Below are 27,996 nucleotides of genomic sequence, written 5' to 3' on the forward strand. Positions count from 1 at the left end.
AGATTAGGTGACTGCTGGAATATCAGCCATTTGGCAAAACCCTGGAACTGAGAAGTGATAACCCTGGAACTGAGAAGTGATTTTGACCCCGAGAAGGTGGGGAATGACCATGTTGTGGCTCAGTCACATCAGGCTCTATTTACAAGAGAGATCTGCTTCTTATGCCCTTCCAGCAAAGAAAAAGTTTCATCCAGTCAGGTTGTTTGGGGTGGTCCCAAGACTGAATGTTCCCTGCTCCTGAAAAGCAGAAATATATTTACTACATACTCTATGGAAGCAGTTTAAAATCTGCTTTTTGTTCTAGTCCTTCCTCACAAGAGAAAGGTCAGGAAATAGTACGACAAACAGACATTATGCATTGGTAGAGTTTTCACTCTGCCTTTCTGGTAAGCATGAGTTGAAAGACTCTTAGACCTCAGTGCCCTGAGAACAGCCAGCTGGGAGAACCTTCAGCTCTTAACATCCTAAAAAGTCTGTGTCTAAAGTACATCCAGGTGTGGGCTGTCCATTTGGCCATGTCCACACCCAAATTCTAAGGTGGGAACCGAGCCATCATGACAGGCGCCGCTGAAAGAAAAAAATCAATACGAGCACCAAAAGAGTTAAACCATAAACATTCACTTTTTCTTTTTATTAAGAAAGCATGCACAAAAATAAACTCGTGAGACCACGCCCCTCTCTCCCTGACACGAAGCACTGAGGGCCACATTGGGCTGGAGGGGCCTGCAAGACCCCTCTGTGGGCCAGGCTGGCCCCCCTGCCCTCCCTGCAGGCCGGTACCAGCGCACCCGCAGAGCTCCACACCCACCCATCGATGTCTTCCCACGCACTGACAACGCACATTGATTTCAGGGGCAGAGGAACGAGGCTAATTTGCACACTGACCGGCATGTATTTACATATGCAAATGAGGCACAACTTAATATGCAAATGAGGCAAATATGCAAATGAGGAGCACTTGGATACGCAGAAGGAGCCATCTTGGTTTGTTTTTCTTCCGGTGGTGTTTTCAGACTTCCACAGGGCTGGCTCTCAGTAATGTCCTCTGCAAAACACTAACTGGGCACCTGCCGGAAGTTGTCTCTCATTGTTGTCTCTGGTGCCACTTTCCACAGAAACCTATCACACAAGCTGTATCATTCCCATCCTGAGGCAGCAGAGGTAACAGCTGACTCCACGTTGAAGCTGTCTGGGATTCCTCATTTCTCTTGGAAATGCTCAGTGATGAACTCCCCCCCCCAAACACACACTTAAAACAAAACAAAAAAAAAGGGGGAAAAAAAAAGAAAAAAAAGAAAAAAAAAAAGAAAAAAAGTGTTGTTCCCCCCTTCCAATGCAATGAGACTCTGTCCACTTCCCTGACAACAATCCAATTTCCAATTGGTTTATTCCTACAGCAAATTTAAAAGCAGTGCTAGTTCCCCACCTTCCTGCAGTCAGAATAGAGGTTATTACTTTACTCCTGTGCTCCAGGTCTGTCAAGCAGCCATGATAGTCTATTTCCATGTTTGTTCCCTTCACTGGTAAACAGGAAATAAGGGCTGCGGGGAGGCCTAAGAACCATTAAGAGGAAACAAGAGGTTTGACATAACAGAGCCATACCAGAAAAAAAGGGGAACACAGGACACAACTTTGGGGAGGAAGCATCTCAATGCTCACTCCTGCTCCTGCACCTTTTCCACCTTCCTGATTTGCACGTGTTGACAAAGCTTATCCTTCAGGATTTACACTAGATTACATCATCTCCCCCAGCTGAACTGCAAGGGGTCTGACACACCCTCCTCCCTTTTATACTGCACTCTTTGGCTAGTCGGTTCAAAACCCTGCCCCGCTTCACCCTCTTTCCCCTTACGCCCCTCTTACAAAATTGGCTCGCGAGGGCCGCCCAGTCCCTGACCAGAGGGTCCAGCCCTCAACCAGCAGCCCCCGAGTTCAGCCCCACTCTGCACAGCAGCTTCCTCTGCCCACCATGAGCCCATTCACCAAGTGGGAACCACTGACGGAGGATGTGTGCCTACACAGCCAGACTCCTGTTGCTGGCACTCTCAACCACAGGCAAGGACAGCCTCCAAAGAAATATGAGGGGCGGACGGCCAAATAACAACCGGACATATACTGATGGGAGAAAACTTCCTAATTTGCATATGAAAGGAAGAGCCTCACTACATATTTTGAAAAAGGGGTTGAAGGGGTGTGGGGTGAAATGAAAGGCTCTGGGGAATAGAACTTGCTGAATCACATGTGACACCCCTGACTGCTTCTTTCACCTGATGGGTATGTAGGCTTCACCTAGAGACTGCAAAAGGCAGTGTAGGAAATGGGTCAGGATTCCCTCAAAATCTCTCTCAGTCTTCACAGATGGCACCACATTCTGAAACCCAACTTCTCTGCTGAAATACCATCTCTGCTACATTCTCCTTTCTCCAAACTCAGGTCTGCCCTCCCAGCTCAGCTCAGCTCTCCCTACCTCAGGGATCACCCTCTCTTGTACTTGGGAACACCACTTCTTTTCTTGCTGTTCCCGCTGGTGCGACGAAGTTCACAGAGCTAAGATCACCCCTCCAGTGTCCCTTCAGCCCCCTGACCTTTACAACATTTACGAAACAACATAACTACAGGCTCCCAGGGTCCACTAGGCTCTCTCACTCCAGTAGCCAATACAACAGATTCACCGGCCACCTTGAAGGGAAAGAGGGATTGTTAAACGCAAAATGATGGAGGCAGAGAAAGATGCACTCGAGGATTCAGCCTTCCAAGGTCTTTTCATGGCACCAAGGACCCATCTTCCTGCCCTCCACAGGGCACTGCGCAACACGAAAGAGCCGATCCGATGCGTCCGAGGCCACCGGAGGAGGGGGAGGGCTGTGTTCAATTATTGGTAATAATAATAATAACAATAATAATAATAAACAAAAGAAGAAAAGAAGATAAAACAGGACGCAAGGAAGGATTATCTTCGGCAGCATCTTGCGGTGGCTTCTCTGGCGGAGATAGAGAATATATATCTATATACAGGCAAGGCAGGGAGGCTGGGGAGGGCGGTGCTGACACCATTGACCCCATGTCCCCCTCCCCTCCCACGTCCTTCATAAAGGACGGGCTATCAAGTCTGTAACTCGCTAGGTGATCAAGTCCCAGTCGAAATCATCGGGGATTTCCTCATTGGCGCCTGGAGGAGGCCCTGGAGGCCGAGGGACCAGATGATGAGCTGAGCCAAAGACAAGAAAAAAGAAGAAAAAGGAAAGAGAACAATTAGAATCAAAAACTACATCCTTTTTCACAGTGGGCCCTTGGGCAAAAGAAACCAGAAATGATCTGGGCCTTCTCCTTTCCAACTGTCTAACAAACAAGAACACTACTGGCATCAATCCCTCTCTCAGACAGCATCTACCAATGTCTGGGAGTGTTCTGCTGTGAAATTCTCCACAGCAGGTTCTACAGAAGTTAAGTTTCAGCCTCCTTTACTTACCTCATAGCTGACTGCTGAGAGAGTACAAAGAACTTAGTCAACAGAAGCTTCTCATGTACAGTTGTCTTCAAACAACTAACTGAGGGTGAGGCTAAGCTAGAAGACTTTACGTGAAGTGAAAAAAATCATGCCTTTGAAATCCTAATCCTTCCCAGAGCTATGACAGAGCCCTAAATGGAGGGTCCCTTGCAGTCCCTGCTCCCTCTCTACCCACAGTGCTCCATTTGATTACTAAGTGCTTTGGGAGAAATGCACAAAGGGGTTTGGAACAAGTTCTTTAATATTGATTGGTATAATAGGCCTTAATGTCACCCCTTACCTGGGCGATTATATCCTGGAGAGTCCTGGGTGGAAATCTGGTACATAGGAGATGGCCCGGAGAAGAGATGGGGAGGCTGGGGCTGACCATAGGAGTTCACTGTGAAAGGAAATGAATTAAGAAAACAAAAAAACAGCTGTTAATGTTCAGGTCAGAAGCCTTGGCCCTGACTGGGTAGCAGCTCAGCCACAGAGCAACTCACTCAGACCCACAGGATACTGAGGAGATGTTCAGCTGTTGGGTCCTAACTGCAAGCTATAGCTTGGTCAGGGATCTTGTTCTTGAAACCAGCAGGAGTTTCTCTATTTTTGTAAAAGAAGAAAATTTTCATCCAGAAACACCGCAAGGTGGCTCAGTATCATCCATTTAGTTCAGTACTAGATGACACACACCATTACAGTTCTATCAAGACCATCATATCCCCTCCTCAGAATGCATCTTCTACTCCTTGTACAGTATTTCTCCAACAAGGGTGCAAGAACTTTCTCCTTTACTGTTCCTGCCATCTGGAATAGCAATCTCTCTACCTTGCCATTCCTCTCTGTGGGTCACCTAAAAAAGCACCATCCCCTTCTCCTCTTCCAGGTTTGCCTTTTAAATATATTCCTGCCTGGAGGTTGCCTGTCAGTAGCATGCATCACATAACAGCAGTCTGTCCAGGCCACAGGTATAGGACATCCCAGTTCTTTAAAGCCAGAGGAAGCTGAGTTGCTATGAACATCTCTGACAGCCTAGCTCTGATTTGCTCCGTGCTGCATTGCCTGGTAAGGCTGCAGGTAGTTTAGGATACTCACAGAACTGGGCCTTCATTTACACGTCATTTTAGTCTCCCCTAATTACCTTGGTTCATGGATTGCTCCTGTTTGCCACTGTTCAGGGCACAAGAATCAGAGATTCGAGGGGGCTGCTGTGGGCCAACCAGATGAGGGAGCTGACCAGTCTGGGTAAGGAAGTGATTAAGGGAGTCACAGAGGTTGGCAATATGGTGTTGATCCAGCGTCCAGTTCTTCCGCTCAGCCTGGCGCAAACTCTCCATGAGCTCTGCAGGGGACGAAGGACAGTGTCAAAGACAGTAGTCACACTGTGATCTTTCCTGCTAAGAGTTTCTGTCTCCTGCCCCTAAATCCTACCTCCTCCTCACAAACCGAACTTTATTGTTTCAAATCTGTCACCAGACTCCTGGAGAGCTCCACATCTAGGATACTGTCACACTGACTCAGGTAAGGCAAGAAAGAGTTGGAAGGAAAAATCTCAGTTAGCTTTCTGACATACTTTTATGATTAATTCTCCCTGTCCCAAATCCTGCAGTGTTCATTCAAGTGCTTCAGGATCTTTAACAGAACCCATGAAGTAGGACACCTCTTTTTAAAAATGAGGTGAATCACTGAGAAATGCAGGCACTTGCCACGGTTACATTGAAAAAAGATCCCTGCACAGCACTTGCATGTTCTAGACTCCAGCCCTAGTCATTGAGTCACTAGCCCTAGTCACTAGGCCAACACTGACCTGAGAATTGGGAGTGCTCAATGCTAGACCAGTTCAGCCGGTTTACCATCTTGAAGCTTTCCTTCAGGGAATCGATGTTGGAGCACCAATCAGGGGGAAACGCTGGAATGAAAGAGGGACAAGATTAATACAATACAGATCACCCTTTCCCTCCACCCCTTAATATAAAAAGATTGGCCCCTCTTCACCAAAGAGCCTGATGCTACAACAGCTAGAAATCCTTTCTCCCTTGGAAAACCAGGGATGGTATCTCCTTCTTCACTAAGGCCCTGACTTTATGCTGCATCCCTTAACAGAATCCCAAACCCAGGGTGGATATATCTATCCTCCATTCTCCAGTAAGGAAGCAATTTCCTTCTCAGATTTCAACCATATCCAGTTTTCCCCCATTTTCTACACACAAGTAGATACTACTTAGGGAAAGCTCACTTGTGGAATTTCTGTCTGGGAGCTCCTTAATGCTCCCTTTCCACCATCAGTGCTTTCCAGCACCCCGACTCACCAAAGCCAGCATTGTTGATTGAGGCCTGTGACTGCTGCTGCTGCTGGTGCTGGTGTGGCTGCTGCTGTGGGTGGGAGTGCGGGTGATGCTGTTGATGCTGGTGGTAACCTCCATGCTGCATTGGGGGCGGGTGCATGGACATCACTGGTGGAGGGCCATAACCTTCACCACCCTGCTGCTTTCCTCCTTGGGATGGGCAGCCCTCTGGGGTTGGAGTGTGGAGTGGGGGAGCAGCACCCACTGAGGAGGGGCCTTGCTGCTGCTGCTGCTGGTACATATAGTAATTGTGGTTGGAGGGCTGCATGTCACCAAGGAGAGAAGAGAAACCTGCCGAGTAAATGAAAGAGGAGGGAGCTTTAAGACAGCCTGGATCAGACCTCTGCTTACATGATCCAGCTCTAATTTCACACTGCTCATCCCGCTATTTATGAAGCTTTCGGAGTGCCCTCTACAGGCTACCAACAACCATCACCTGTGCAGTTAGGCCCTTGCTGTGCTCCAGACTGTTGAAAACAAAAAGCTCTACGACAAAGACCCAGAAGGATTTTAGTACAGCGTTAGGCACTTAAGTTCCTCCCTGGATTTTCTCCTAGACTTACCAAAGTAATCCAACCTCTCCTGAAATGCCAAGCACGTGTTGTTTTCCTATAAATGACCATTAAGCAAACTTAAACAGCAGAACATTTAGAAAATGGGTAACTTAATACTTAATCTGACTTGCTGTTTCCAAAGGCTCCCTGGAGTTCCCTTCTTACAAGCAGCTTGGTCAGGAATCTTCACAATTTTTCTCACACTGATCATAAGAGGTCATAAAAGACTCTGCTTTTGTACAAAGAGCACACTGTACACATCAGGGCTCCTTTATTACTTTCATTCCTCCTGACTCACTGGGTGTGTCATTTCCATCCTCCTGTATTTCAGGCAACCCCTACATGCGAGAGCATCAGGTATTTTCCATACTTCCCCAACACCAGGAGCTCAGCATATCTCTTATGGCTGCTTCCCCTGTTCATTCTCCCCATACAGTGGGGAACCTCTGTGGAAAACCAGTCAGGGGCACTACACGCCATTAACCTGAGCTACTCACTTCTTACTTTGAGTACCCTTACTTGCCCATCTGCAAGCAAACCTCACATTTTCATCAACCCTTAGAGTATCCTACTACTGTCATGGGGCGAAAGGATGAATACTGCCATCTGACTCAAAAGTTGCCTACAAAATTTTTTCAAAACCTGCAAGTTTTCCTACGCTGCCTTGCAGCCTAAGATTTGGAAGGAAAAAAACAGCAGACAACTGCTAAGTTTGTAAAATCAGAGGAACACATCAAATCAAGGTTCTTCTCTACATTTTTGTAACTTGCTCACTCATACTACAACACCTCACACAACGGGCTCCCACTCGGAGTGCCAGCATGATGAAAGCAGTAAAGGTGTATATACGTTTTTATTTCACTGAAGCTTCAAGTTCAGGAGGCCCCTTCTAGAGTAGCAAACTGCCTGCACTGTGTGATGGCTGATAGCACAGGTGAGAAGCTCATGTAATAACACACTCCTTTTTTACACCAGATTAATATTTACAAGAGTGTTTTAAGGCAGAAAGAGATGTAAGTTTTTCTGAAATATTTTCCGTGGACATTTCATCCCTGCAGTGATTCTGCCCTCTTCTGGCTGCTTACTCAATCCCAGAAATGCAAGATACGAATGGAGCTGGAGGCTCTCTCTTCCCTGCTCTCAATCCACAAAGCTTAATTCTCCAAGGCCTTGTACAATCCTAGTTTCAACAGATCTGAGCAATGATGATTTTCCACTCTCCTTCTGAGAAACTCCAGATGCAACAATCCCCTCCCTCTTATGGTTTCTAGCCTGACAGACTGTGAATATTTCTGACATGCTTTTCTTCAGGACTTCATTTTTCTCAGTTTCTGCCATTTTAGTATTTGCATTTGTATCAACACAAGGCATTTTTAAATCATTGTGCTTTTTTATTCTGAGAGAACTAGGGGGAGCAATGCATAAAGGACGTGCAGATTTCTTATCAGTTTCTGGCAGAAGTAATTACAGCATGCCAAAGAAGGAAAGTCTGTTTGCACAGGCTCCTGAATGAGGAAAGATCTGAGAGATGCCAAATGGACAAGACTGTGTGGGCAGATACCTGCCCACCCCACATGACGCATATAGTTACTCACCGTGCTGAGAGGAAGATGATTTCTCCAGCATGGATTTGTAGAGATTTCGGAAGGACCAGCTAAGATCCTGGAAGTTGATCTCAGAGTAGGAGAACTTGAAATCATGGTTGGCACTGTACAGCGGGGGCGGCACATCGGCCCCTTCACGGCCCTGCCCCCCGGCTACAGTAGAGGCAACATCCACAGGCCCTGCACCCTGCTAAGGGAGGGAAGAATATGGCCTTTAGCCTCTACTAGGTTTTGCAGCTTGAGACAGAGATCAGAGACCAGATATGCATAGAACATGCACTGATATCCTGCATCACTTCGCTCATCTTCCAACAAATCTTCCCAAATTTTTTTTGGAATTGCCATTTTCCTTGGAGAACACCAACCACAACCGTTCCTCTGCAGCACAGTGGCTGCAGCCTTTTCTTCAGCTATCTAATACCATTATGCCTTTATCCTTTATCCCCATCCAACCCTTTGCTAAAATTCACTTCCTCCTTATTTTCTATCTCTGCAATTTCAGCTCCTTCCCTTCTTTTTATTTTTGCCTCCATATCACAATTTTCACAATTCCCTCTCCTCACCACTTCGCTTTTCCATTCATACACTCCTCCCACTCTCCTTTTCCTCCCACTTCTATCCTTTTCCCTGCAGCTCACCTGACTGAAGTTGGCAATGGGGGTGGTGCTCTGGATCGACATTTGAGGGGTGGCCTCAGGTGGCAAAGAGGCTTCTGTGCTGACTGGAACAGCCCCTCGGGGGCTTTTACTTGCCTCTTGCTCTGGGGAGTCTTGTGGTATCTGTGGATGGGGAAGAAAGAGAAAAGGAAAGGAGCAGAAATCAAAAACAGATGGAGAAGTGAAACTGCAGATGGGAAGCCAGCTCCCCCGCTGTAGAAGTTCATGGCTTAAAAAAGAGGAGGACTGGGCCTTAGTCACTGAAAAGTCAGGATAAAGGACTTTAAACAAGATTAACTTTCCTACTGAATAGCAGCAACAACAGGCAATCAGCAGGACACACACACTAGTTTGTTCAGTCCTGGCCTTTGTCTCTCCATCTATACACCCTGACCCCAAAACATTATCATGGTCTGGTGCTGAAGGGAATTCCCAGCCCACTCCGTGCTGTGTGGAAAGAAAAACACTCACGTCATCATCTGGAGGATGCCGCCTCTTGCGAGATATATCTGGACATGTATCTATTGTCCAATAAGAGCCCTGGAAAGAAGATCCATTGGTGAATGCATGATGAAATCACAGAGCTTCCTGAAGTAGGGGGCTGCTGACTCAAGGAATGCAGCACCAACTAAACATTAGGACCACAAGGACCACCCTCTAGAACCTCAGACAGCCGAGACTTGGGTATTGGCAAGAGATTCCTCTCTTGCACTGGGTTGCATTGAACAATGAGGTACAATGCTACTGATGGAAGGCAGAATCCTCTACTTTCCATCACTCTGAGACAGGACACCAAAAGGATGGTTTGATCCAAGCTAAGTGAACTCTTTTGGGCCTGCACACTCTGTTCAGTAGCTTCCTCACAACTTGCATTTATTATTAACTGATGAGAACCAACTCAATGCTGGGATTTGGCAGAGACAGCTAGAAGGATTGCTCTTTTTCCATGGTTGTGGGACTCCCCTTAGAGCATCCACAGAGGGGCCATGATGGCTAAGAAATAAACCACGGTTAAGAACTAAAACACATGATGTACAGAGAGGTCTGTTTAGCTTGGACAAGAAAAAGCTAAGGAGATCAAACCACTGCCTTCAACTGCGTAAGGGTATTATAAAAGACAACAGCATCACACAAGAAAAGGCAACAAAACACAAGTTACAGCAAGGGAAAGTACAGTCAGATATAAACAAAATTTTCTTCACAATGATGGTGGTGCAGCACTGGAACAAGTGCCCAGTTTTGCTATCTCCATCTCTGGAGATACTCAAAATCTGACAGATCTCATCAACCTAATGTGATTGTTCCTGTCTGGGAGAGGATAGAGGTACATGTCGACCTCCAGAGGTCTCTTTCAACATAAAATAGTCTGTAATTATGTGTGTTGTCTTCTGAACAAATACAAAAAGAACTCTAGAGTGTGATTTAGCTTGTTTTACCCTCCAATCAACATCCGAATAAGTAACAAGCACAGAACAGGTTTTCATTATAAACCCAGCCCAACATGCCAATGAACACCTGCAAACATATACCCTTAACTCTGTTAGGACTTCCTGGAATAAGCCACATAATTAATGGTAATTTTGAGCAGTGATCTTCAGAGATCTACTACTTCCATTTATAGATCCCAACTGAGTACCACACAGTCCCTTAAATATAACCTGAAATAAAAGGCTTGAGCAAATGGTCTTTTCTTTTAACTTTAGGATGAGGGGGAGGAGACAATCTTTCTGTCTAAATACATAGCTTCTTGCCCCTACCATCTCCTCTTGCTTGTTTGGTTGTGGATTTTTTTAAACAATAATATCTGCATGCCAAGATGTCAAATCTTGGTTTTGCTAGCAATTCCCCTTTACAATCTGTATATACTATCAGAGCCTTATCAGTCCTCAGTAAGCCAACAAATTCCTAAATTCTTGAGTTTTACTCGTAAATTATTTCTACATATTTAAACTATGTGGTGATGACATTTTTTTTTCAACACCAAGTATTTTGCAGTCTATACAGGTAGTAATTCTGCTCTCATTTCCATGGATCTTGCCTCCATGAAATCCATGATGTCACATCACAGTCCTGCTGTTCACCAGCAGCCACTATGCTCTCTCATAACAGAACTGGTTGGGCTACACTCACATTTTACAGACAAAGATCAAGAAAAAGAAACAAAACTAATAAAGTACATTCAATCACACTTTTGACTTCTGCCAGTATCTTTAAAGTCAACTGAAGATCACAGATAAGAAAAATAATTACTAAAACCTTTAAAGCTCCTTTACAGGTTCCCTTTAAGTAAATGCTTCTGTAGCCAAAGGACTGCAGTAAATCTTACTACTGCTTCCATTTTTGCCTACACTTTAGGTTTCAAATTCCAACCATGAGTTAGAAAGGGCGACCCCAGCTTATTCCTTGCAGTTTTAAATTGCTTGCCCAGGAGCAGATTTCTTACCTTCCCAGGATCATCTCTTGGTCGAGGCACCTTTCGAAAACATTTATTCAGAGAGAGGTTATGACGAATAGAGTTCTGATGAGAGAGTAAGAGATACAGGTAAGTGCTGCAACAAAAACATACAGTCTTCTGAGTATGCCCAGGAGCAGGTAGAGAAAATAGGATGGTACATACTCAAAAGCCAAAGGTCACTACATATTCCTGGAATGGGGCAGAACAGAAGCTGTGGAAAGGGATGGATTAAGATGACAATATGGGGCTGAACCAGCTCTACACCTACAGAAGGTGCAATGAAAATAGCATCAGTGTGATGCAGAGGATGGTAGTGATGTGGGTTTTGTGGGGGCTTTTTTTTTGTTTTTCTTGGTTGGTGTTGGTGGGTTTTGGGCAAACTCCTTCTTAATGGTCCACCACATACATTCAACAAAATACTCAGAGAAAATGGGACTTCTGGCTCTGCATTTTCTCCAGTTGGTCAACTCAGTTTTACATCAGCCTTATTTTAATCAGTGCGGCTATTTTGCATAGAATTTAAAAAGTAAGTCTTATAATTGGGCAAAAAAGGGTACTTCAGTGATGCAAGCCCTCACCTTCCAACCGATACCAGCATTTTTGTAGTAGGGAAAGTTGTCACAGATCCAACGGTAGATCTCGCTAAGCGTCATCTTCTTGGCAGGTGATGAGTTGATGGCATATGTGATCAAAGTGGCATAGCTGTAACGTGGCTTCCCATCTTGGTGCACTGCAGCCTCATCCTTACTCAGTGTGGCATTGGGATCTGTTGGTGAGCCTGGGGGACACTTTCGGGCAGACCCTGGAGGTCCTGCTTGTGAGGACCCCCCTAATTTTTCAATAGTAGCCCTTAAAGTAAGCTGTGGGAGCCAGTCTATGGAAGTGAGGCTACTTTCCAGGTCAGAGGCCATGGTGCTGGAAGCAGGAATATCTGTGAGGAGAAAGGAGAGGAAAAGAAACACTTGAGACCCAAACAAGGTAAAGCATAAGAACAGAAACATCCATTTGCATTCTTCTTCGGCTTCTCCCCCTATCACAAATACCTGTATGAAGATCATCCTACTTCATGCATCTTATTCACAGCCAGCCAGAACCATCCCAAAAGGCCTAGGACTGTGCCTCAGGGAGGATCATCCGTACTGAGAGCAGCTGGGACAGTGCTTTGTAACAGTGATGGTAACATTGCTAGGGCAGTCTTACCCAGAGCACTGATCCCAGGTAAAAAACCAAGATCTGCTTAGGGGAAGTGGAGCCCTTTCAGTAGGTATATCACATTCACTCCTTTACTACATAATCCATGTAACCTTGGTACCCTTCGCCAAGATCATCTGTAAGCCAGCAGGTTTGTGGTGTCAGGTAAGAGGAAAATCATAGCTAAAAGGAAATACTCATTCATGCCATATACAAACTAGAATTTAATTAGATCATCTGCAAAGTCAGGACTATCTCAATTTGAGGGGAAATTAATTTCTCTCTGAGGTCTAGCCTCTCTTTTTGCATTAGGTGACATTATAATGAATCCTATTCCTTAGAGCTAGGATTACATATCTCATTTTAAAACACCAAGATCATGCATAATACTATATATAGATAATTACATCTACCATGTCGAGTTGGAACAGACTATATTAAGCTCATAATAGTTAAAGCTTTGCCTACCATAACCAGTTTTCCCTAAATATATATATATAATTTCATTGAATTAAATCCCGCTGAATTCACAGTATCACAGGCAAGAATTTTCTCCAATTCTGAGGCACAGAAAAAGTCACATGTCTGAAGTCACATAAGTTTGCTACAGGAAGAGACTCAGGATCTTTTATCTCATAAATGTTATATACTTCCCCTCATAAAAATAAAACACACCCGGCTAGCAGTTATATACAGGAATTTCTACTTAACAATTATTTTATAAGAAGAAAACATTTAGCAGCAAGAACTTGTATGAACTTGTACACTTAGCACACTAACTTTTATGCAGTCTGTTGCAGTAGGTAAGGCAGCAGAAAGTTCATCATTCCTACTCACAAGTGGCTGCATTACTCTAACTAGGAGCAATCCCTTGAAGTCCTTCCCTAAGGTAGCTAGGTTTTCAAGGCCATGACTTGCACTGCTCTTTGCATAAAGAGAAGAATCATGTCTTGAAGGGATGCAAGTTCTACACCTTTCATTTCTGAAATTAGTTTTTCCAGAAGATTAGATGGCACTGTCTTTGAGCATGCTGGAGCATACACAAGACAAACACACAAACACACTTAGGTATGTATAGCAAATTAAACACTTGCATACGTGTAAGAGAGAAGAGACTGACACGAACACACTCTGCTTAGAAAAGATTCATCAGCAGACACCTCCCACTGAGTGCATCACTCAGATGAGTGGATCAGATGAGACAGGGAGACACCCATCTGCATGAATACCAATTAGATACTTGATCTAAAAATAGGCATTTGACAATAACACAGTGTGGATGCACAGATCCAGAGACAGATGCACCCAGCATTTTGACACTGAAGCTACCCATTCTTCCCCCACAACCATATGCATTATACCTTTCACTTCTGCACTCCAGTGCTCTCACAGCACTAAAGCACTGAAGTCCATACTCCAACGCGTTCACATGCACTAAACCTTTCATTTCCATGCATGTGCTCACCACACCTCTTAGGGCTCAAACACCTACACAATACCCCGACAAAATCCATCCCTCAGCCCCCACAGGCAGCGGCTCCACAGCCAGGGCCTCAGGAGACACCTCCGAATTGCAGCACCACAGTGTCTATGGCGAGTGGAAACACTTTTATGTCTTGGGGAGGAAAGCAAAATCCCAACTGCTACTAACTTACTTATCTACTCATCTGCCACACTATCACTTAGCATAGGGATGACTACTTGCTACATAGCTAACTAGATGATCTAAGCTGCTAAACACTTTCCATTATCCAGCCCCCTCAAGTTGTGCTTTATTTAATAACTCTTTGACTGATTTAATCTAATATCAAACATTTGAAATTTACACAAATTAAAAAAAAAAATAGTAGGACTATTCCTTCATGAATAATACAAGAAAAAAGCAACAATCTATTTTTATCCAGTGGGGATGGACAGACCACCATGTAATCAAAACACAGCTACATTTACATGGTAACTTCACAAGGCAAAGCCCTCACTAGAAGTAGCATCCCACTTGGAAGAAAACAAACATGAACTAAATATAAGTTGAATGCTTCATTTTGTAAATGTGTCTCATATAAATTTTAATTTCTGTGGTGCAATCAGAAAACAAATTGCTGCTTCTTGTTAAACCATTATGAAATATCAGTTGCATTAACAATACAACTCCCAAGTAAAATAAATACAAATTTCTCTGTTCCACCTCCTCCCTTTTGTTTTTTTAAGACAAGCATAGAAATCAAGAAAATTAGGTTATAAAAGCCTATGGCAGGTTAAGATACCAATCTGAAACACCAGAAATTCAAGAAACAGAAGAAAGCACTGTTGTTTTCACAGAGCTTCAGAATTGCCCAGGTTATGTCAGTAGATCATCTGGGATGATTGGCTATGCAGTAAAATGTCAGGCTGATATGCAACATCCCCGTCATCCAGTACACAAGATTTTGTGCATTTGTATAAAATACACTTGTCAGGGAGACAAGCAAAATTAGAATTGGGTCAGATTACACCCACACTAAGAATTTTAATATTTTCATTCCTTGGCTTATAAAAATCTTCGACAAGAAAACAAAATCCCAAAATCTTAAAAAACCCCCCCGTGTATATATATATATGCACTTGTCACCCAGTACTGAAACAACCACTTTTCAGTGAAACGCAGCAGCCTTTTAAGAACAGATACGCTAGACAGTAATTTAGGACAGAAAGTGAAGACTCAGACCAAATAGCAATCACGTGGGAAATTTCAAAGCAGTGGAATAAGACCTTTTTTTCCAAGTTTGCACTTGATCATGTTACTGGATTTGCTGGCAATATAGGATCTGTAATAATCAGGCATAGTCAAACATTAGGTAAGGTGGCAATTCCAGAACACTTTCAGGGCAACAATAATTCAGTGTAATTGGCTACTAAATTATTTAAAACAATACTTGCTCTGCAGTAAATATTACTGTTAATTTATGTTGCATATCTCATTCACCTGACCCAAGTGTTCGGTGCATCAGCTTGACACTACTTAATAGTATGATAAAACAAGGCTGCAGCCAAACCAGAGCAGCTGATAATTCTTCCAACTTTCCTTTCCCAGCTTATTGCCTGGCAAGTGTTTTGAACTCTTCTCTTATGATCCCACTCAAACAGAGAAAAAATTAGTAATAACTAATAAACACACTGAACTGAAATCAAGGGTGCTTCAAAAAATCCTACCACATTAGCAAGTCAGAATTAATTTCAAAGAAGTAAAAAGAAAGTCAAAGACCAGACTTCATAATCTCCCACAAGGTAAATGCTATCTGTTTATGTACTTGGCTGAATTTGAAAAGCAAGGGTAGGGTAGCCGAGGTCATAACCACCATCAACAGCTGGAAGGTGACTGCAGAGTCTTCATTTCACAAGCACTAAATAGTTACAGTACAATCCCAAGTCAGACAGGTCAGAGAGATGCAAAAAGTCCAGCCAAGCACTGACCCCAAACTACAGTTAAACAGACAAGAATCTGTCCAATTTGTAAGAACAATGTATTAAAGAAAATCCTTGCACTGAATACCTTTTAATAACCACTAATTCGCTTGGGACTAGTAATACTTCCCTACAGCTTTCCAGGAAAACTAGTGCCTTACTTTGAATCTTTGCAACTAGCAAATGGAAGCTCCTGCTGCAAAGGTAAGCCAGGCTTCTGTCTGTGCGACAATAAGCACCATCCCTTAGCAGCACTGAGAAACCTGTACTTTGCTACTTTGCAAATGCTCACCCTAAGCCAGCCAGATCTTATCCAGGATCACTGGTACTTGCATATCAGGACAGAAAAACATATGAAATGTGGGGAACAACACTCTAAGGGTCACATTGAATGCAGTTAATAAGCATTAACAGCCTGAAACATTCTCTAAAGCTGGACTCAAAGGCCGGTCAGGCAGAATCAGTTAGGACTGAAGTAGGGAGCCATACAATGAATGGCACCATGCTGTGCACTGCCTACAGAAGATGCCTGTTCTAGAATAAATCTCTGCATTTACATTCCCCTGTGTTTACTTTCACTGTTGCCTTATTTGCTGCTATTCTGATCCAATGAAACACTATGGCAAAAGATTTAAAGGAGACTCAAGTTTCTCAACATGAACTTTGAGAGAAGAAATGCGCAACAGACTACCAAGAAATGACAGACACTGCTGTAGAACACCTATGAATATACAACCACTTCTATTTAGGTGCATGAAACACAGATCCAGTGATCTAACAATATCCATCTAATATACTCAGAGATACCTCTAGACTCTAAGGTATTTAGCAAATAAAAAAACTGGCAAAAACGGACTATTTGACTGTAACCTTTCTGAAACAGTGCCACAAAGTAAGGAGGAAAAGTAAAACAAGAATACCACATGCATGAAGAAATGGAGAGCCTCTACTTTGGTGAAAAAAAGGCAGTTCTGATGTACTTGTATAAATTACACAAAAAATCCTCTGTCCTCATCCAATACAAAAAGGGGAAAATAATCCATTTTGCTGAGTCTAGAAGGAAGAGAAATTTGCCATTTTAAGATACGTGCTTTCCCTCAAAAAGAACGTGGTGTGAACTAAGATGGCAGGAATAAAACACTGAAAAATCTGATCTTCTCTAAGCAAACATTCTCACAGAAATACTTGTTTCTTGTAAGAAATAAGAAAAGTGGATACTGATTATCTGCCCAGTCTGAAATTGCTATCCATCATTTTGGTAACTGCTTGTGAGAAGCCTTCAGGAAATGTTTATATTTCTGGAATCAAATGCAGAAGTAAAAGAGGCTGCTGGGTATTGTTCATAACATGAAACTTAACCTGGAAGGAATGATAGGTGTCATGTTAGTGACAAAATAAAGACATTACAGTCTGACAGCACTCTTCTGTCTGCAGTGCCATATGAAAGGAGGAAAACCCATCCCTGGGGCAAGAAGGTAAGAAATATTCTCATACCCTAGAACCATGCTTCCCTTTTTGGGGAGCAGCAGAATAAGCCAAAAAATGTTTTCCTGATTAACTGTAGGCTTGCAGATGTGGTAACAGGGGGCACGTGGTTCTCACTAGTCATGAGCCACAGAGGGAAAAGGGATCCAACCAAAGGAAGCTACTGTCACCTAAGAGCACACGGCGTGGTGTTGCCTACACGAGCATGAACCGTCACAGCGTGCACCTGTCCACGTGTCAGGGTCTGACTCTACAGCCCTGCTCAGAACGACTTCGTGTGCGGGACAGAATGGCTTTGAATGCTCAGTGCTGTTTTGTGTAAAAGAACACAGGTGGTACTGTGATTACTGTATCCTGAATGGAAAATTTGCTCAAAGTTGCACGAAACACTGAGATGGTACTGAAAATTACCAGTTAGATGAAGATAAAAATTTTTAGGCCACGTATAGCTTAATATAAATCACTGGACTGATTGTTTTGCGATAATTAAACTGACATACAGATACGATTGTCCTTTAATAAACAGAAATCTCAACAAAATGACGTTCATATTAAGTCTCAAAGAAACACAAAAAGAAAAGAAATTTGTTTTCACTGTTATTACAGATTAAATAAATATCGTGATAGCACATTTTAACATAGGACCTTTCGATTCCCTCCATTTTGTGAAATGTGCACTAGCAGGCAATAATTTTGTATTTTGAATTTAGTAAATGAACGACACTGACTGTGCAGGCATTTTTGGTACTAATGAAGCATGAAGTCTTGTGAGAACTATAAAGTCACCCAAACCCTCATGTTGGAAGTGCATCAGGATTCAATTCCAAAGGCAATTACGTCCTAGCTTTGTATGAAACTGACAAATGGTATAGTTTACAAAACCTGACCTGCTTATTTAAACTTATCAACAGATGGCATTATAGCCAAAGTCTGAAATATGCTCATGTCAAGGGAGGCAGTATCTTTGTGGGCATAACAGGCTAGGATTGAGCATAGCTAGTGCTTTGCCAGATTTTAATAAGACCAACGAATCAAATGTTTTTGTTGTCTGCTATATAAACATATAGGAAAAAAAAAAGCATTGAGAAATACTATGCAAACACTGCAGACACCCCTTAGACAGTCTGAAAATGTGTTCGAAGTTAGGACCAGTTTGTTTATTTATGATGCTGTGTAAGGTAAAGTGGGGAATATGTAACACCTGTCAAAAGAAACAGTAAATGATACTGAGAATACTGGTATACATAAAATACTTTTGAGCTGGAAATTATTTCCTTTGTAATAAGACTACTAGAAAAGATTTATTCTAATAATAAGCCAAATGTCCCATGACAACCCTCCCAATAACAGATTTGAAGTAAAAAGTAAACCAAGCACTTTGAAGAAGTGCAATGAAAATACATCACCACAGCAGAAGCGTCTCTGCAGCACCCCTCCACCCTCAGTACCACTATGCAATATTTCACCGTTGGAACTAGGAGCTGTAATTCCAATCATATGCCATGGCAGGAGAGAAATCTTTGACATTTGCTTTAAGAATATTAAAAGAACAATTACTCTTACACTGAGAAAGGTATAGGGTACTTGGTTTTGGAATAAGTCAAATTTATGAGCACATATCTGGAATGAAATTTTCCCTTGGAAACTGGGAAGTCAGTAGTAGAGAAACAGTATGTAAGAGCAGGTATTTCCCACAGCCCCATGAGAGGTTGAAGGATTTCCATTTTACCTGCCTATCAGAATCACATCCAGTAATAAACCTTCAGCACAAGATATGCAAACACTGATATAATACCCAGATTGTCTCTGAAATTAAGAGACAACATCAGAAGTAGATCAGCATGCAGACTATCTTGCTTAGATGATCTGCACAGCATTGCAAAGGCATATACAGAAACCCAGGCTGAAAGAATGCAACATGCTTATAAATGAAAACTGTATTATTATTCACATTAAAAAAATGGGTCTCTCAGTGAAAAATTACTATTAGCCTTGCATTTCAATGACAGCAATAGTGAAAAGCTTCTATGGTAGAGAAAGGAACGTCAGCCACGTATAGGGAAAATGAAAATTTGACTGCAAGTGGTCAGAACTTGTTCACCAAAGGCTGAACCACTGAAAACAGATTAGTCAATATGAACTCTGTAATAGTTGCTGAACAAACCACAACCCACTTGTGGAAACGGGTATCAAGCACTAGCAAGAACTCTGTACTGAATTCATAGGAAAAAAGGAAATTGGTATCAAGTGCAGATTAGTTGTATACCACGTGCCCAAAATGTACATAGAGCACATGCTCCCAGAGTTGAGTTTACCAAAGCACTGCAGAGAAGCCTGTTAAAGAGGAGTCTGAGAGCAAAGCACAGCTGAAACTGAAGTTGGAGAATGATCAGAAGAATCAAATAATACTGTGTGAGGCTCATAAATTAAGTTTCAACCACTGTTTTAACATAATTCCTTTTTATTATTCTTTTAGCTGTTATTCTCAAACTGACAGAACTCTCTTCCAGTAGACAAAACATCTGACAATCCCTGGCCTGGCTCACAACTCGCAAAGATTTGTACCACGCTTGAAGGTCAAGAGGATTCAGAACCACACTGCCACAGAACACACACCCATTAATGGTTTCTCCTTGCTTAAAACACTAGTACTGCTGCTAGGCTTTCTGCAACCTACTCACAAAATGCTCCATTTTGTGTATCATCCTGAAACTAAATCTTCTGTTCATCTCCTTACAAACACTGGAAGAAGTCCCTTTCTTCCACACACATGCTTGCCACAGTTGTCACCTTGCAGCTTCAGGTAAATATCATTCTGCTCTAACCTCGAACATTCCAGTCTTCAAGATGCTGTGTCTTTGCTTATGACAATCTGTATTCCTTTTGCAATCATCCTTCTTCACAAAAGGAGCCAGGGAGAGTGGGGTACATATAGTAAGATGACTACCTTTGAGTATCAGTTAGACCTTTGGATAATTTTCAAAAATGCAAATAATGGCTATTTGTATATTTGAAAACAGCTAATTGCAAATATGCAATTAACAGTGCGACTCAATGATCTCAAAGGTCTTTTCCAACCTTAATAATCCTAGGATTCCATGAAATAAGTACTTTCCAGTATGTCTGGCCTCTATTGGCTGGCAATATTCCTGTGTGTATCAAGGTATGAGTCAGCTGAGGAAGAATGCAAAGAGATGTTCATGCAAAAAATGGAAAAGCACAATGTCATGCTAGTGTTGCTGGCAGAGCAAAGGACAATGCAGTAAGAGACAGTGACAGATAGGGGAGAAACAGAAATGTGAAGGCCCCTTAGAGTGAGCACAACAAGCTGGAACCTTATGTGGTGGACGATAGCCAAAGCACAGGCTTGTCAAGGAGGAGATGGCAACGTGTTGAGAAAGCATGCCAGGAGGACAGCTTCAGCAATCATGTTTTTTAAGAAGACGAGAAGGTAACACGGTTGTCACAGGCCAGCAAGAACAGCTCACAGTAACAGAGATGGTAAATGAAGGAGGAAGCATAAGGGTTACCCAAAGAGACTGAAAAAGAAGCAGCAAAAGATTCAGGCCATGAACAGGAAGATGAGTCCCTACACTGTATGTTCAGAGCAAGAACGTATTATAGAGGCCCAACTGTGGAAGCTTGCAGCAGAGGAAAGCAGGAAACAAAGGCAAATCTCAAAGGAGCTTTCTCGAGTTCCATAGTGGCCTCAGGGGTCTTAAACTTGCAGCAATTAATTTTAAAAATATGTTAAGGTAGTATGCAAAGTTGCATAATTTAATATCCCTGGCATGAAGGAGGTAAAGAAAAGCAAAGAGAGGATACTAGAAGTGGGTCATTGTGTCTAACTTATGAAAAAAAATAAACGGAGGGAGGTAAATAACTTAGTGCAGAAGTTACTGAATGAATGACTAGAGTAGTTAGGAGGGAAACCAGGAAAATACTGTCACAAAAGTCAAGGGAGGACAAGATTTCAAGACTGGGCACGATCAAGTGTCAAAAACAGCAGGGAAGCCAAGAAGGATGAAGATGGAATAGAGACCCTGAGACCTGGCCAAGAAAAGGTCATTAGAGATCTCAGGAGAAGCTCCAAGGGAATGAGAATATCTATACTGAAGTCAACTTACAAAACAGTTCTAGACTGCACACAATCATACAGGATCTTTCAATTTTGGAGTGACTGGTCCCTCAATGAAACAGAAATGTATTGGGGCATCATGCTTTCACTGTTTCCTAACAGCACAAAACCCAGCATATATAAGTTCTGAGTTCAATATCACATTGTAATTAGGGCAATCAGCAGCAAGAACAGGCAGCCATTATAAAGTGGTTTTCATCCTTATACTTTGGAACCCTTATAAAGGATCAATAACCTATTCCAGGATAAATGGGGAGCCATGCATGGAGAAGCATGCAGCCCAAGGTCAGCCAGGAAAGGAGTAGCAGAACCATGCAGACAACATTGCTCTCCCAAAATCCAGACCAGTTCTCTACATTCAAACCTTGTCTGCTCTGTTCAGGTGGAGATAAAAAGAATTTCAGATATAACTATTTTAGCAGCTTGTTTATTTTTCTCTGCAAGTTCCTGATGGGGAGGGAGAATTTGTCTTGGTTTTACTTAACAATAGTTTTTTTAGGGGAAACGGAGAATTCAGAAACTTTGCTCCTTTAATTTGTGACCACAAAGTGTTCAGATTCTTTCCCAATTATTCAGATTTGAACTTTTAACAGTAATTACATATTTCTGCTATAATCAGCCACAGTCTTTATAGAGCAGAGAGCATAAACAAAATTTGAATTGCTAATGGTAAAAAACAAAAAAGCAAATATTTTTTTTCCTCAAGGTATAAAAGCTCTCACTCATCATCTCACCCTGTCCCTCATTACTCACTCTCTCTTATACATAAAAAAGGCCAAAAAAGAACACACATTCCCTTAGTTCTTGATTTCACATCAAATAAACTGACCAGCTCAGAAAGATGAGGAATAAGGTACAGGGCCTTGCACAAAGTGTTCAGCCCAGTTCTGAAAACCAAGATCCTCAAGTGCTAGAGGGAACCAGAGAATGTAACGGAAGGGTTTTTCATTCTAACCAACTAAAATCTAGCTATTCCTGAGGAAGGAAAGGGGCCAGAAGAGAAGGGAGGGTGGGAGACTTAAATGAGTTGGACTATGGAGACCAAGTGCCATTTCCCAGCCAAGCAGAACTGGGTATTATCAGTGATAAAGAAAGAAGTTTCTTGAGATAACCTCAGACAAAAAATCCTATGTGCCCACAGGCATATAATCTAACAAAAGGCAAGCCAGGAACAGGTCAAAATGCAGATGTGGAAGTAAGAACAGAGCCTGTGAGATGCAGTAAAAGACTCCTGCCAGTGAAGAATCCTAGAGAGGAGATGAGGGATGCTTGCTTGATGAAGAGAAAAGCAGCATTTTAGGCTTCTAGGACCACAGGACAGAATGCCACACGAGAAAAGAGATGCAAAGAGCAGGAACAACTGAGAGGAGGAGTGGGTGCAGGAGGAAATGCGAGTCAAGAAGTAGGCAGGCTGGAAACCTGCCGGGCCTTAAAGGTGCAGGAGAGGAACATGAGTGCCACATGATGCTATGGAGCCCAGGGATTCAGGAAAGGTCGGGTACTACCAAAATCTCTGCTGCCTACCTTTAAATCTGTGCTGCCTACCTAAGTAAGTATCAGGTTCATAACAGGATGGGGTGGAAGACTGGGCAGGTCAAAGACAGATGGATAAAACGACAATCTAGTCCGAATCTTGGCAAAGCATCACAGGATACAGCATTAGATTGGTCTTAAAGCTGGTTGTGAGATCTCCAAATTTTGAAACATTCACAGTATTTTGCATTTCACTTCAAACTTAAGATGAAAATTTGCAATTAATTAATTGTGAAAACATACTGCAGCATGCTTGCTCTCTCTCAGTAACACACATACACAGATGGCCTTTAAAAGTGAAAAACATCAGTACAGGGCAGAAATATGTTACAGAGTTTTTACATTCATCACATATCCCTTAGAAGGAAGAAGGAAACAAAACCAGCAGAACAGATAGCAAGTAGCAATACTGCCTCCTACAAAGACAATAAGCATTTGGAGGTTGAACACATCAACTGGATACTCTTGTTAAAATAACATGTGCAACTGCCAACAATACAGCAAATTAAAGACTTTTCTTTAGGCTTCAGAGTTAACACAACTGGAGAGCTCAAACATGTTAGCTATCACATTAGGCTGCCCATTAATCTAGGGACTATTCATCTTCTCTAAGATGCCTTCCAGACCAAAAACAGTATCCTTCAAAGTTTCAGTTCTGAAGCATCACTCAGAAACAGGTTTGGCAAATGGAGTACTACAAAACATAGAAGGTTCTGTGTGAAAGTCACTGATTACTATTCTACCCAAGGTTGGGAGAAGCAAATGGAAAAATGTGTCCAGAACCATTTTTCATCTTTTGGTTGCTAATGACTGAGATCCAATTCCTGCCTAACAGCTGTGTAAAATGAGATAATCAGCTCAGTCCTGCTCTTGAGGGACAGCTGTCCATATCACAGTTGCCATTAACCACACCTCCTTTCTGACATTTGAAGTAAAGGGCCAAAGATCCAAACTGGGATTCAGACAATCTCCCACTATATGAAGGTCAGCTGAAGTTTAAGGGAAGAGGTAGTAACCTGTACCTATGTGATAAGAATAAACTTCTTCAGAGACACCAGCATTCAGCTGTATTTTTAGAGGGAGGAGAGAAAAAAAACCCAACAAAAAAACCAAACCAGAAGTATTACACTTCCCTTGGACTGAAAAACTAGATCCCAACTCCTCAAACTGTTTCATTCTTTCATTCCAACTTCTTGGACTCCTTATTCTATCCTAGAAGCTTGCCTACAAAACCACATTTCAAGATGAAACCCAAGAACTTATAGAACACATACTTAAACAGTATTATAACTTCATGATCTCTCAGGAATCCTTTTCCCATAACTCTTTAGACCATCTCATTTCATTTTGCTTAAGGGCTTGACCTGAGAAATGCCACACCATCAGTTCTCAGATGGGAGCTGACTGCCCACAGGACAGGATCAGACTGCTTCAACTTAAAAAGTCAACTTTTGGAAGCATGAATGTCCAAATTTAAATTTACAGAGCCATATACACACAACTAAGTGTCTCTTTCCTCAAATGTAGGAGGCTTCATTGCTTCTGTTGAAGCCAGGTCTGTGTTCCTGGGCATTTACAAGAAACGGGCTATTTACTTGGATTCATTAATGTGGTTTTTAAAGTCTAATTTTAGGTGGTCAGGTTTAACATTCTTAATGTAAACTCTTATAACACTTGCATTTTATTGTGCCTATAAAGTATTCTGCACTTCCATGAAAATAAATAATACTCTCCTTTTTTCTTGCATAGATACTTTTGTATAAAATAAATGGTGCAGAACAGCTGCAGTATTCTACCTCAGAGGAAGCTGCATTTTCACCTGTGATAAACATTTGATGTGAATACCATGATCACACTGAAGAGCTGTGCTCTCGAAAAATTATTCCCTAAAATTTATGAGTATGTCCCAGCTTTTGTATAGCTGGGTTTTAGATTATGAGATCTTCAGAGCAGAGATTGTCTTAATTTTGTGTCCAAGTCAGTACTGAATGCCTTGTCAGCAATTAACAAATAAATAACAATTAGTCTATGGCACACCACTTCCAGCTTTTTATGTCTGTAATGAACATCTAAAAGCTCAGGCAGCAAATACAGAATCTTTATCATTAATGGAAGAAAAAAAAAAATGTTTCATGTGCACAAAGGTAATTTGTTGTGGAAGAGCAGAATTTTTTTAAGGCTGGCATACATATCCTGTAAAGTGCCCAGGCATCCATCAGAAGCAAAAGCACTTGAAAAATGTCAAGTCATTACTGTGAGGAAGGGGGCAGCGTGAGGTAAATTAACCTCAAGAGCATGAAAAGTCAGTTTATCCCCTTGAATGTACAAAGGCCAAAATGCCTCAGTTATCTCTTCCCTTGTGCTAGATAACACAGCTCTACTCAAAACAGGCTGATTGCATAACTATAGGGCAACAGGTAGGAGGGCATCTAACAGTACCCCCAGAACACAGGTATGCTTGGTGGTTCAGCCTTCCCTGAGAAAGAGCCACCTTCTGAAGCTATGGCTAACTGACAAAATTCTCTGCCAAAATGGGGAATCACTTTGGCATCTTTTGTCTGATCTTGCTAGCACATTACACCAAGGAGTTCCTTCTTCAGGGACTCCCTGTTTAACCACTGCTCTCCCAAATGGCTTCCAAAAGGGCTCCCTGTCCTGACCCTTTGATCTTGGGATTTCCTCACTGCTATCTCACTAGAAACAGTAATACCTCAGGTGAGATATCCTTAAGCATGATTCTTCTGCTACTGGAATCTGCTTTGGCTTTATTTGAGATGAAGTCTCCCTCAGACTTGATTTCTCAGGAAACCACTACGTTGGTGTCAGAACACTGATTTGTGGCTGGGAATTAACTGCCTCATTTACAAAAAGCACCAGCGTGCCTCACTCACACAGCACCAGCATCAGGATTCACATTCCTAGCCCCTGAACGCAGCATAAGACACAGATGAAGACTGGTGGCAACTGAACGGCTTCTTTTGGCTTTCAGGGCAGGTTCCACCAGCATAGCTTTCATTCCCAGGCCCCTGAGCACCACAGGACCCACTCTCAAGGGCACTCATTCCAGAATTCATCCCACAGTCCCTTAGGTCCATTAGGACACGCATCTCAGAGTACCTGCATGGGGATCTGTACATTCGGACCCCAAGCACAGCGAGGTCTGCACCGCACAATGGTTTTATTCCCACAGTTACAACCATAGTAGGACCCACATGGAGATCTGACACTCCACCCCACAGGTGCATCCTTGGACACTGGCACTACAAATCACTGCTCCTGTCTCCTCAAAGCTTTTTTTGGCCAGTATTATCGTTCTCAATGACCCCTAAATGACAGAAATCAAGTCACACCAGTGATGATTAAGGCTGAGCCTAGGACGAATAAACCAGGGAAAGAAAGTAGAAGGGAAAGGGCAGAGAGGTTTCTTACAATTAAACAGAGCTAAGGTCTCCCATAAGCTAAACAGTGAGGGAAAGAATCAGGTCAATTCCATATAGCATATAACGGAGCTAAACGACTGAGAAAGAGACACAGAAAAGAAGGTGGGGAGAGGTTCAGAAACAGAAACACCTAAAAGATTAAAAGCAAGCAGATACAGTGAGAGAAGAGACATATAAAACAAGGACAGAAGGCGAGAGAGGACAGCTAGGAATAGAGAGGTGATATAATGTGGTCACTCACTCTGTCTGGAAGATTTTCTGGAGGGAGGTGGATTATCTTCAGTGCTGGTTGCTGGGGTGCTGCCCTTCACACTCCTTCTCTGAGACCCATACTCAGACCGTTGCTGTCAGCTATTCCAAGGGCTTCTTCGAAAAATATTTCGAGGGCGAAAGGATTGTGGATGAAATCAGGATCTTGAGTATTAAAACAATCTGTTTGGGACTGTCAGTCCCCTAAAACTGCTGGTTTTATCCCGGGATGGAGATCCTCTCTCTCTTTTGGCAGCTAACTACTAAAGGGGTGTTCCCCTGGGAAACAGCCTTTTCACTAATGGTCGGATTATTTCAGAAATCAATTTCCCCAACCTGCCTACCAAGAAATCTCTTTTCTCTAGATACACCTTGTCCTTAAGGGGGGAGAAAATCTCTTACTCTAAAAAAATTCTTGCTATGTCTGTGGATATTATCAGCGAAATCTGCCTTTTCCTCTCCCTGTAACTAGGAGGTGTGTCTTCTCTCCTTGCACGGGGTATTTGAAGAAAACCCTCTCGGGATTAGGGGATGAGGGATCTTCCTTGGGATGAAGGAGGATGAGATCAGTATTGGAAATTACCTTTATCTCCAGTAACCAGCAACTGGAAAAGGAAAGAATAGCTAAATCTCTCTCTGCTTTCTCTCCCTTGTTTTGCTCTATCACCAGCTGAGCAGATGTAAATAATTAAAATTACTAGGTAAGTATCTGCAGCTCCTGCTTATTTCTGTCTTGGGAACTGCCTCTCCTGGGCATACAGGATTTCTTCTGTAAAGACTCCCGTTACTACCTGGTCTGGGGAAGGGCTGTCTGCTCTGCTTGAGAGAGGACTTCCCTCAGTAGCAGGAGAGAGTAGGCAGTAAGGGTTATTCTCACAATCCTCAGAAACTGGGCTCGGAGGACACCGCTCCCCTTAACAAGTATTGAGGGAGCTTCAGAAGGCTCTATTCCACAGCGAGGAAGAGCAGCCCTGCTTCTAGGTAGTTACTAGGGCTGGGTGCCGGAGGCCTCTGCACACCCTTGGCTCGTTAGTGGGGAAGGGGGCAAGTGTTAAGCTCCCTCACCAGCTGCGGGGAAGGGGCCTGGCGGGGGGGGCCGCCGGGGTGTCCGCACACCGGGCGCGGGGCTGCCTAACGGGGCTGCGGACGGGGCGGGGGGCGGCGGACACGGTCTCTCCCCCACCCCGGCAGGCTACGGGGGTGTCCCCCCCACCCCGGCCACTGTCCCTGGCTTCCCCCCAGGCCCCAGCTCCTCCTGCCCGGGCTCGGCTACCCCGGGAGGCCGCGGCGGCTCACGGGCCTGCGCGGCGCCTCCGCCGCCTTCCGCCGGGCCGCGGCTTCGTCCCCGGGGGGCTCCCCGGACTCCGGTGCGGGGGGCCCGGCCCGGGCGGCGCTGAGTCTCTCCAGGCCCCGCCGCT

At 43.2% G+C, this 27,996-nt stretch overlaps 1 protein-coding gene across 4 annotated transcripts; it reads right to left on the reverse strand.

Moving 5' to 3' along the window:
* Positions 1–602: 602 nt before the first annotated feature.
* FOXJ2 (forkhead box J2) lies at positions 603–27,996 on the reverse strand. 4 transcript variants are annotated; one of them, XM_019286767.3, is made up of 12 exons: positions 27,852–27,996; positions 26,571–26,695; positions 11,680–12,032; positions 11,090–11,164; positions 9,118–9,186; positions 8,629–8,769; positions 7,982–8,180; positions 5,797–6,123; positions 5,295–5,396; positions 4,629–4,829; positions 3,789–3,887; positions 603–3,208 (listed from the first exon to the last, which is right to left on the reverse strand). In XM_019286767.3, exons 3-12 carry the CDS (start codon positions 12,010–12,012, stop codon positions 3,120–3,122), a joined length of 1,635 nt encoding a protein of 544 aa, XP_019142312.1. In that variant the 5' UTR covers positions 12,013–12,032; positions 26,571–26,695; positions 27,852–27,996; the 3' UTR covers positions 603–3,119. The 4 variants fall into 4 exon arrangements, with proteins under 4 accessions (XP_019142312.1, XP_019142311.1, XP_010399252.1 ...); XM_019286766.3 differs by lacking the exon at positions 27,852–27,996 and adding an exon at positions 27,644–27,817; XM_010400950.4 differs by lacking the exon at positions 27,852–27,996 and having other exon boundaries at positions 7,982–8,177; positions 26,571–27,817.

Source organism: Corvus cornix, chromosome 1 (genome assembly GCF_000738735.6).
Source record: "Corvus cornix cornix isolate S_Up_H32 chromosome 1, ASM73873v5, whole genome shotgun sequence".
NCBI lineage: Eukaryota > Metazoa > Chordata > Aves > Passeriformes > Corvidae > Corvus > Corvus cornix.

What these genes read in the sequence shown, in the direction of transcription:
- FOXJ2 (XM_019286767.3), bottom strand. Translation starts at nt 12,012, where the DNA reads ATGGCCTCTGACCTGGAAAGTAGCCTCACTTCCATAGACTGGCTCCCA. An exon ending in AATCAACAATGCTGGCTTTG is followed by an intron (nt 5,397 to 5,796) that starts GTGAGTCGGGGT and finishes CTTTCATTCCAG; the next exon opens with CGTTTCCCCCTGATTGGTGC. An exon ending in GGAGCAATCCATGAACCAAG is followed by an intron (nt 3,888 to 4,628) that starts GTAATTAGGGGA and finishes TTCCTTTCACAG; the next exon opens with TGAACTCCTATGGTCAGCCC.